Source organism: Lissotriton helveticus, chromosome 6, assembly GCF_964261635.1.
Source record: "Lissotriton helveticus chromosome 6, aLisHel1.1, whole genome shotgun sequence".
Lineage (NCBI taxonomy): Eukaryota > Metazoa > Chordata > Amphibia > Caudata > Salamandridae > Lissotriton > Lissotriton helveticus.
Window position 1 is genome coordinate 1,791,481,464 of NC_136067.1, and position 10,348 is coordinate 1,791,491,811.

General features: G+C 38.0%; 1 protein-coding gene across 2 annotated transcripts in view; it reads left to right on the plus strand.

Annotated features, from left to right (window-relative positions):
* The window catches only part of ABCG5 (ATP binding cassette subfamily G member 5), a 170,366-nt gene extending 160,269 nt beyond the window's left edge, over positions 1 to 10,097 (plus strand). For both annotated transcript variants that reach the window (XM_078649685.1, XM_078649686.1), the window contains exons 12-13: positions 3,474 to 3,586; positions 8,201 to 10,097. In XM_078649685.1, coding sequence (XP_078505811.1) covers positions 3,474 to 3,586; positions 8,201 to 8,385 — 298 coding nt within the window. In that variant the 3' untranslated portion in view covers positions 8,386 to 10,097. The remainder of the gene's footprint in view (positions 1 to 3,473; positions 3,587 to 8,200) is intronic.
* Positions 10,098 to 10,348: the final 251 nt, after the last annotated feature.

Genomic DNA, 10,348 nt, shown 5'->3' on the forward strand with positions numbered 1-10,348 from the left:
TGATTTTTACAAAAGAAAGCAACCAAGGACATGCACAAAAGTCCTAGTTGCTGTGATTGCATCACAATGCATGATTTTACACCTTCAGCTCTGATAGTGATTACATAGGTTCTCTTACAACTCCTGCAGTTGAACAAGGCATTTCATAAACCATAGAGTCAGATTCACTAAGTGCAATATGCTATTTATTACCTTTTTGAGGCGAGGGGCATCATGAATTGCCCAAGGCTTCAGCACTTGAGTCATTAATCCTCCCACACTCAACAATGGTACTAAATAGCATATTACACTCGGCATAGCTCCATGTATGTTATCTATTACAATGGGTGGTGGTGAGTAGTAATGAAATTCTAGAAAACAGATATTTTATTGGAAATGTGGAATGGGCAGGAGTTAAGGTTAATTGATTTAGTCAGTGGTGAAAGATGAGAGTGAGGGTATGCCTTAACGTTTGAATTCCCCACTCAAGTCTTTGTTGTGTAGCCACTGTCAATGTCAATATAAATTCCCCCTCAAATTTAGTTTATTTAGTGAAGTTTGATGGTGGGAGTGTGGTGTATTCTTTGATTTAAGGCTTAAAGTGGCCCTTTACATTTTTCTGTGGAGCATTGTACTACCAGCAGGTCATATTTGTTTTGCGTTCTCATCGTTAGTAACTTATATTAAAACCATGAAATAATAGTGTCATAGTTGAATAATTGTTAACATTTTAAACAGCTGTGAGCCACTGAAACTATTCATGATAGAGTGTGTTAAATCAAGTGATCAGGCACATTACAGCAATACAGATAGGCATGGATCCATTTCTTTCTAAGACCGTGATAACCATGTGTGAACCAGGGAAAGGTAATTTCCTTTAAAACATGTATGCGATCTGGCCAATTAACTGCCCTACATTTATAGGGGGTAATAAGTGTTTGCACTCCCACAAGATTCAGCTTTTATGATACCAAAATGTTCACAACTTCTATCCCCACCAGACTGGCGCTGGGAATCTTTTGTAACACATATATATATATATATATATATATATATATATATATATATATATATATATATATTCACTGAAAAATCCATAGGTTTCACACCAGTTATAGTTAGGTGGAAATTTTACTCGCATAAAACCATTGAAATTCCCACGTTATAGTTAGTTGGACTCACTATAACTTGCGCGTGCAATGCACTGCTGATGACGTCACATATTACATCACTCATGACATGGTCAGTGACATCACTCATGACATCACTGATGACATCTCAAATGGCATCACTGATGACAACATCCTTGTGACAAAGTGGCAGACCTCCTATCAGCATAAAATAACCTTTGACACACACATTCAAAAATAGAAACTAACATTTTCTTAAAAAAGGAGAAACCAATACCAATTACAACAACTTATTAGGTAATTCCAACATCTACATACACATCCACTCATTCACCAACAGTTCTATATAGTCACTCATGCATGTACTTACTCATCATATGTACTCATACACCTATAGATCCTGTTACACACTAATACTCATCCATATAGTTACTCACACACAAATTCACACATGCAAATAAACTATCAAAAAAACATTTACTTGATTATACTGCTATATACACACCACTACACATACTTCTACAGAAACTGAAACATATTTACTCTCTTAAACAATCAATTATAAAAACACATACTCACTAACCCACCCATACACACAATCATCCACCCATACAGTCTTGCACACATGCTGTCTTCAAAATACATACAAATAGTGAGTCACTCATTCATGCATCTGTGCCCTAAGTAATATCCCCCACCGAACCATACAGACACTGATACTGATACTCAAAAAAACAACTAATAACCCATATACACACTCATGTAGCTACTCACCAACCCATGCAGCCACTTATACACAAATTGAGACACAGATACAGATATTTAAATATTTAAACATTACTCACTAATATATGTATTCACTAAGATACATTTAATAAGTCAGTTAACCAATCAATTTTACACAAAAAAACATCCATTTAGACATTTATTTACCCATTTATTCTTCCATCAACATTTATCAAAAATATGTATTTTTCAGAAAGATACACATTCACTGGATGATGTAATCAGTGATGTCATTTGAGATGTCATCAGTGATGTCATGAGTGATGTCACTGACCATGTCATGAGTGATGTAATATGTGACGTCATCCGCAGTGCATTGCACGCGCAAGTTATAGTGAGTCCAACTAACTATAATGTGGGAATTTCAATGGTTTTATGCGAGTAACATTTCCACCTAACTATAACTGGTGTGAAACCTATGGTTTTTCCAGTGAATATATATATAAAATTTCTATGGCAAAATGAAACCCCTCATTTTGTTCCTTTTCAAATTAAATGTATTAAGTGTTACCACTTTATTCCAATCAAGATGACTTCAGGTGTGCCATACTTTTGTCATAAGTAAGACTGTTAGCGTTCTAGTTGTTCTTTAGAAAACTCTGGGACATTCTGTCATTGGGCTATAGTTGGGCTACATCTGGCTGATATTTAGGCTACATTTGGGCTCTTTTGTCTCTGGTGGCCATCTTGGGAGACTGCATATCAGAATTTTTTTAATGAAATATAAGAGGATTTGAGAAGTCACTCAAAATGTGCCCTAATTTTTCGTTCTTCAGCACTAATCATAATTTCTATGGCAAAATGAACCCCCTCATTTTGTTCCTTTGCAAATTAAATGTTTTAAGTGTTAACACTTTATTCCAATCAAGATGACTTCAGGTGTGCCATACTTTTGTCATAAGTAAGACTGTTAGCGCTCTAGTTGTTCTTTCGAACACTCTGGGACATTCTGTCATTGGGCTATAGTTGGGCTACATCTGGCTGATATTTGGGCTACATTTGTTTTTTTTTGTCTCTGGTGGCCATCTTTGGGCTACATTGGACTACATTGGGCTACATTTGGGCTCTAACATATATATAGCCCAATGTAGCCCAATATATTTTTTTTCAAACTTAATTTTCGTAAAAACCACTGCAGCATATATCTTGAGACATAGCAAAGGCACATCGGGGTACCAGTACCTACAATTTTGCCAAGTTTGGTGGAAATCCATTCAGCTGTTCGGGCTAAAAGTGAGTCCAACCGCCCTATGGAAATTAACATGGGGAAAACACGTATTGGGACCCCCCTTTTATCTCGGCCCCCGCTTGACGGATCCCCCCGAAACTTTCAGGGAAGGAGAGCGCAGCGAGGCAAAGTTAAGGAAAATTACAGGCAGATCCCTCATTCGGCGCCAAAGTTATTCCCAATAGAATGTTGCGGATTTCCTATTGAAAACGATCCTAACTATAACTACCTACTGGCGACCGCCAGTAGGTAATAATGGCTTTCTTAACAAACACATACATTTAAAGATATTGCTAGTAGTAGTTTAGCAGTGACTTTCAGTGTATTTACTCATGTGTGTTTTGTTGCAGGAGTTTACAAGAAATGCCACAAGTATTTCAACTACTAAGTTACATTACATACCAAAAGTATGCCTGCGAACTTCTAGTGCTCAATGAATTTTATGATGTAAAGTTTGCATGTGGTAAGTTTTCTACGTTATTATAGTATTTTACAAGCTGACAAGTAAATTCAAGAAAAGCCCAGTGCTTTAATATATATATATATATATATATATATATATATATATATATGTATATATATATAAGCTATATACAATCTGTTGATACGATATATAAAATTACTGTTCGCCAACAATGAATCATTGTCTTGCATTGATAAACACTTATGCCTTGTTTTAGCATTGTTCTCTAGAGATCCTTGTCACCTCTATGACCCCAAATCATAGTAGTGGGGATTATTCCAATCCCTGTGCAAGTTGGTGTTTGCACACAGGCAGAATTTGAAGTCTGGGCCTTATCAGATTACCTATGATCGGATTATGTTGTTCAGCCAGTGGTGCAATTCACCCTGCATAACAACATGCAAATTCCTGAGTATCCGTTGTGGGTTGGTAAGAATTTGTGCAGAATGGGAGAGAATATTAGGGACCAATCTAAACTCCTGCTCTATATGCGCCATCGAGTATATCAGCTTCACTGCCTTGTCTCCAACCTCATAGATCTGATATTGTGTTGCTGTATAGACCAAGGAAGTAGAATCCAACAAGATTTGTTGGAGTGACAACCGCATCAGCTCCATCAGGTGCCTCATTTGGCCCTCCAGGGATCTATTTGTTCTCCCTCAGCCCAGTCTATCGCCACATCTAAATGTAGAGTTTCAAAATGTCGCTTTTTAGCCGCTGTTAGATATGAATTTGGAAGTACCCTCAATAGTAGGTATAATGCCTCCAATGGCAAAGTTGGAGAGTGAACCATGCCTGTGTTTAGTTAAAGACAGTTAACGATATGCGATCTAAGGAAATCGCCAAAGGTTGCATCTTGGAACCACCAGAACCTCAACATCTACAACCCAGTCTTAGTCTAACAGGCGTTCAAAGCTTAACTCAGTCAGTTAGGGCCTCATGAAGAATTTGGGCCACCACTAGCTTAGTCATGTCCACTGCAGACAGGAAAACATAATCTAACCTGTATTAAGATTTGTGAGAATGGTAAAATGTAAACTCCCTGCCATTAGGGTGCAACACCCATCATGCATCTGAGAAAGCCAAGGAGCGGGACCATACGTTCAAGAAAATTGATTTACGGGGTGCTCAAGTGCTCCTAGTATTCATCGGAGGTTCCTTGACTGTATTAAAGTCTTCCCCTAGAACAACATTTGCCCAGTGGTGGACTTGAGTAGCACTTGTGTGCATATCTATATGCAGCCAACCCAGCCTAATAATAATCATTGTGTACATACCTCCTTTCAAGCTGCACCCAAGCTGAATTTAGCACTTGTGTAAACTAGTGCTAATCTATAAGTTAGCCACTCTTGCCACAGTGAAAAATTACTTTGGAGGTTTTTCATTGCCAGTATATGTAAAACATTAAATATACAGGTCCTCATTTTTAAATACCATGGAACTTGCTCAATGGGCTTCAAACACCTGCTGTAGGAGTCACTTATACACATTAAAAAGAAAGGATGCGCCCTGGCAAAAGGTTTATTTTGCCAGTTGGAAATTACAGTTTAAAACTGCGGACCAAGGCTGCAGAGGCAGGCCTGGAGACATGTTTCAGAGTGCTACTTTAGTAGGTGGTACAATGAGTGTAATGCAGCCCACTAGTAGAGTTTGATTTGCAGGCACTGGGCTCAACTGGTACCATACAGTAAGGACTTAGAGGCAAAATAAATGTGTCTATCAGATGTATGTAAGTTTTAACATGTTTAAAAAAGAGAGCACAAGCACTTTACCCCTGCATGGCAGGGTAAAGTATACAGAGTTCTATGGCCAACAAAAAGAGATTTAGCAACAGAAGGCAAACGTCTCTTGGAATAATCACCAGAAGAGGGTGGCTCAGATGTGTATATCTAAAGATGAAAGGCATTTAACACAGTTTTTATTCAATATACTACTTCTTCGATTGAAGTCTTGATATTCATGTTTTTGTGGCGAAAATATATGAACTGTTCTTGGGTATGCTGCCACCTTGGATGGATATATAATTTTCATTGGGAATTAATTATGGGAAACAAAGACCACAACTTCAGTGGCAGAAATCTTAATTGGATTGAATTAATTCTAGGCCCTTTTGCCTCTATTAAAACGTGGTAGCCTTAGGAAACTGGTTTACTGCAAAAAGTGTGTGAGCTGTTGCTGTTCTTTGGCATGGATTGTTTCTAATCAAGATGGATATTGGTTGTGCCAACATTTTTAATCAGCAATATATTCATGCATGAAGTTGATTGGCTTGCCACCACTTATATGATATATTTCTGTGTTTAACAATGGAACAATTTTCCTTTGTAGAGGTTGCCCACCTTAAAGGTTTACTGTGATCAGGGCCTTTGACTATGTGTTTAACAGTTCATTCTTTGGAGTACCAATTTTTTTAAAGCATGCAGTAAATCCACCTTTTCTGCATAGTCACCTCAGATATTTCGCCCTTTGTAGGACCTTATATCTTTGATGGCTTTACAACTCTGTGCACTTTACCCGTGTTAACCAGAGGTAAAGTGCCTGGCGCCTCTTTTCCTCACGATGAAATTCATATACTTCTAAATGGCATATGTAACTTACCTATCAGTCCCATTTATATGATATAAAGGGTACCCAGGACCTGTAAGTTAAATGTCACTTGTGGACTGCAGCACTAATTGTGCCACCTACTAGAGTGGCTGTGCAATCATGGTTTTAGGCCTACTAGTGTAATCTGACTGTGACAGTTTAAACACTGCAGTTTGACCAGTCAAAATAAACTCTTTTGACAGGTCAGAACCTCCCTTTTAAATTTTAATAAGTCACCTCTATGTAGGACTTTTAGCCCACAAGGCACAATGCAAGGATATGTAGGAATCTAATGTTAACATGTCCTTACAGTGACCAGCACCCAAAAGCTATTACTCACTATGACAGGCCTCGCTGTCCTAAACAGAAAACAAAGATACAGATTAAAATCCTAACAATGTATTTTGCAAATGGAACTAGCAAAAAATGTAATTATTGAATAGTTAGTAAAAATCCAATTCAATAATGAAGCTGGATTTTTAATAAATATTGAGAAAAAGTAACTTTAATAAAGTTACCTTTTCCCAGCCTGAATTACCCGGAGGCTAAATTTGCATTTGCTCTGCCAGCCAGTAATTAGCATTTGAATAAGAGTGAAAAAGGTGTGAAATGCTTTCCAGGAACAAACAAAAGGTTGACCGGAATGGGGATAGATGACCCATTTGAGCCACAGAGAGTATTCAGGGTAGAGACTATGAACATCCTTTTTGACATTACAGTATCAAATCTTGCTTGAGTGTCTAAGCCCATTTGACTTGTCTGCTCGGTTTCTACATAAAACCTTGGGGCACACTATATTTCGTGTGTATCCACTGTCTGGTTGCGGAAGGACCTTCTCTGTCCCATCAAACTTCTTCCTTCATGATTTACATATAACACTAGTGGCGCACGTGAAAGGAAGGGAAACAGGATACCAAGACAATTCTTGTGTATCTACTGTATAGTTGCTGGGAATCTACTTGGCTTCTGTCTGTGGGTTGGGTTTATTGTGAGTACAGTGGTGACCCCAAACTGGATTTTAGTGTTAAATTTGGAAGGATAGGCATTACCATAGTACAATCTACACACACCTCAGGAACTTACGCTTAGTGTGGCCGAAGAGTTTCACCATCCTGAAAATGCACACGTGGATAAGGTTGGCCTCTGGAACATTTACCCCATTGCTTAGGAAGTGTCTAGGAGTCAATCCCTCCGCTTGTGCCAGGCCTTAATGTGTCATCTCCAGGCACCCACTTCAGGACACTCCTGGACCTGAAGAAGATCAAAAGAGGACTAAACATGCTGTCTTTGACCTAAGAAGAGACCTGAAAGGCTGGATCCACTCACTCTTGTACCTAGGATTCCAGTGTATGCCACTCCTCTACATGCTAGTCCAGTGGATTCCAAGGCTCATATGACTGACCACCTGTTCAAGCTACAAAAACACAAGCTACAAGAGGCTTTTCCTGCAAATGGCCCTGGCTGGAGCCTGCTGTTGGCCTTTATCTCACACCTTTTGAGTGGATTGGGATTTGAAGGACTAAAATTAGATTGGAAAATCTTTGACCAGGAAGAGCCTGCTCCATGGCAACCAGTGCTGAACTGTGACTAAGTCCCAGGCTACCCTGACCAATGACTAGCATTCACAAGTTATTCTTCTTGGTGCTATTTGTACTTAAAACTTTTTAAATTCATATAGCCGGTTACCCTTATTGGATTTTATTTTGTTTATTATTATATATTACTCTATTTTTATAATTCAGTTTGGGATATTTACTGTTTTGCATTTTGACTTTATTACTGTTTTGGTAGCACATACATACTTTACACATTGCCCCAAGGTACGCTTGTCTGCTCTGTGTCATAGCTACCACAGAGTTGACATCAGGTTAATTTAGTGTCTTTAAGGGTTCACCATGACAAGGGTTGTGATTATTTCTTTAGGTGGGTAGTTGCGAACCCCATTTAATAAAAATGCACAGCAATGCAAGTTTAAATAAGCTTGTCATTAGAGTTCTTTAAATGTTTCTTTTTAATTATTTTTTGCAGGTGCACCCAACAGCACTGGACCGTCCTGCCTATTTTCCGATGGTAATGAATTCATCGAAAAAACCTATCCCGGGGCAACCTCCAGATTCACCATGGACTTTCTTATGTTGTTTGCCTTTATACCAGCCGTAATAATTCTAGGAATCATCAGCTTCAAAATCAGAGATTTAGTAGCTAAAAGATAGTGAGAATAGATTGGAAAATGCTAAATAATGAATATGTGAGTTTGAAACAGTAGTGGACAGACAGCCACAAAACTAACATACACAAAAGAGTGATAGAAATAGTCCCTTGGCTGACTTTCTGTTTGGCCACCTTGTTTCATCTTGTTATCGCATGAAAATAAGATTCTATCTTAATTCATTATTATGTAAGATAAGGTTTCACATGTCTTTACAAGGCAGAGCAGAACAGAAAAAGTGGTGACCTGTCGGATTGCATTGTTAAACAACCTAGTCCCACTTTTATTTACTTTATATATTAATAATTTAGATACGGTTTTAATGGGTGCTAGCTTGGACATTCCTCGTGCAGGTGAGCAGCTAATACCAGCTCTCCTATACGCCCTTTTAGCTAGAACGGCAATTGGCCTACAGCATCTTTTAACATCGTTTGCTGTTTTTATGAAGGCTTTGGATTTGGATGTTAATTTTTCAAAGTGTCACACCATGGTTATGGGGGTAAAACCCAAGAAATATACAACTCACTATTGTGAATTGAACATTATAACACGGGTGATGTCGTTTTTATATTTAGGAGTGTTATTTGATGAGCAGGGTACATGGGTCCCACAAATGAAAGCCAACAGAAATGCAATGGCTAGATGTACCTTTGCTGTTCTAGATTTTGCACATAGATTGGGATTGAAGCCAATGCATGCAATGTTAAACACCTATAGGGCTAAATGCCTGGCTATAGCAAGTTATGGGTCAGATCTCTGGAGATACAGAGTAGCGGGCGATATCTAAATAGTGGAAAATACATCTTATAGGAGTCTTCTATCTGTGCCACAATCAACAGCTACTTATATTATTCACCAAGAAACAGGTCTAGGTTTCATATCGGATACTTGACGTATGGAACCTTTACTTAAATGGATAAGCATTTGATAAACCCAGAGCTTGCGATGAACCGCGATATCATTCGCGATTGTTTAGCTCTTGACAGAGCAAATAGTATCCCCTGGTTAAGTTACGTGAACAGGACCGCATCTTATTTGGGGAGACCAGAGTTATTTAGCTCCCCAGAGAAACTTCGAAAGGAGGACATGCGCCCGGCTAAAAGTATGTACCTGCAATTATCAGAAATGGATAGAGAGGCTGTAGAATTAACTAAACATCAGCTGTTATCCACCTCACGATCAATTGAACCGTATCTAAATATAGTTACTAACAACCATCATTGTTTCCTCCTGGTGAGATTTAGATTGAATCAACTACATTTACTCCTTGCAGAACCAATGGGCTGGCAGAAGCCAGAGGACCTGAATGTTTGCACATGTGATAATTAATTTTTCCACTCAATGCATGTTGTCTTATTTTGTGAGCACTCTTTGCACATCCGAAATCGGTTCATTTTACCTATTTTAAAAGGCAAAGGTTTTATACAGACTAGACCTGCTTTTATATATCTGCAAATGTTGTCTAATGTATGGGAAATCTTTAACATAGCTAGTTTTTTAACTGCAGCAGTCAGAATACAGAAAAAAAGAAGGACCGCTATTTAGTATATTTTACATTTAATTAAATGTATTTTGACGATTCAGATTCTGATTTCTCTGTATTTTGTGATGATCGTGTTTTTGTTATATTTTCAAGGAACATTTTATCGTGATTTTAATGTAGTATGCTTTTATGGTTTTAAATAACCAAATAAAGTGAATTTGAGTGACTGAAAACAACTGAACCAGTAAGCTTATTAATCGGTCACTGGTTTGGTATACAATTCAAAAAATATTATTTATTAGCCTTATCTTGAAGCGAAAACCCCAAGCTACTAGGCTGTGATGAGGGAAGAAGTGTATCTACATGCAATAGTGACAAAACAGATATCTATTGCCATAACAACATAGGACATTTCTTCTATATGAAAAATATCTACTACAAAAATCAAGAAATCAAAACTAGTTAAGTATTACAGTGCAAACAC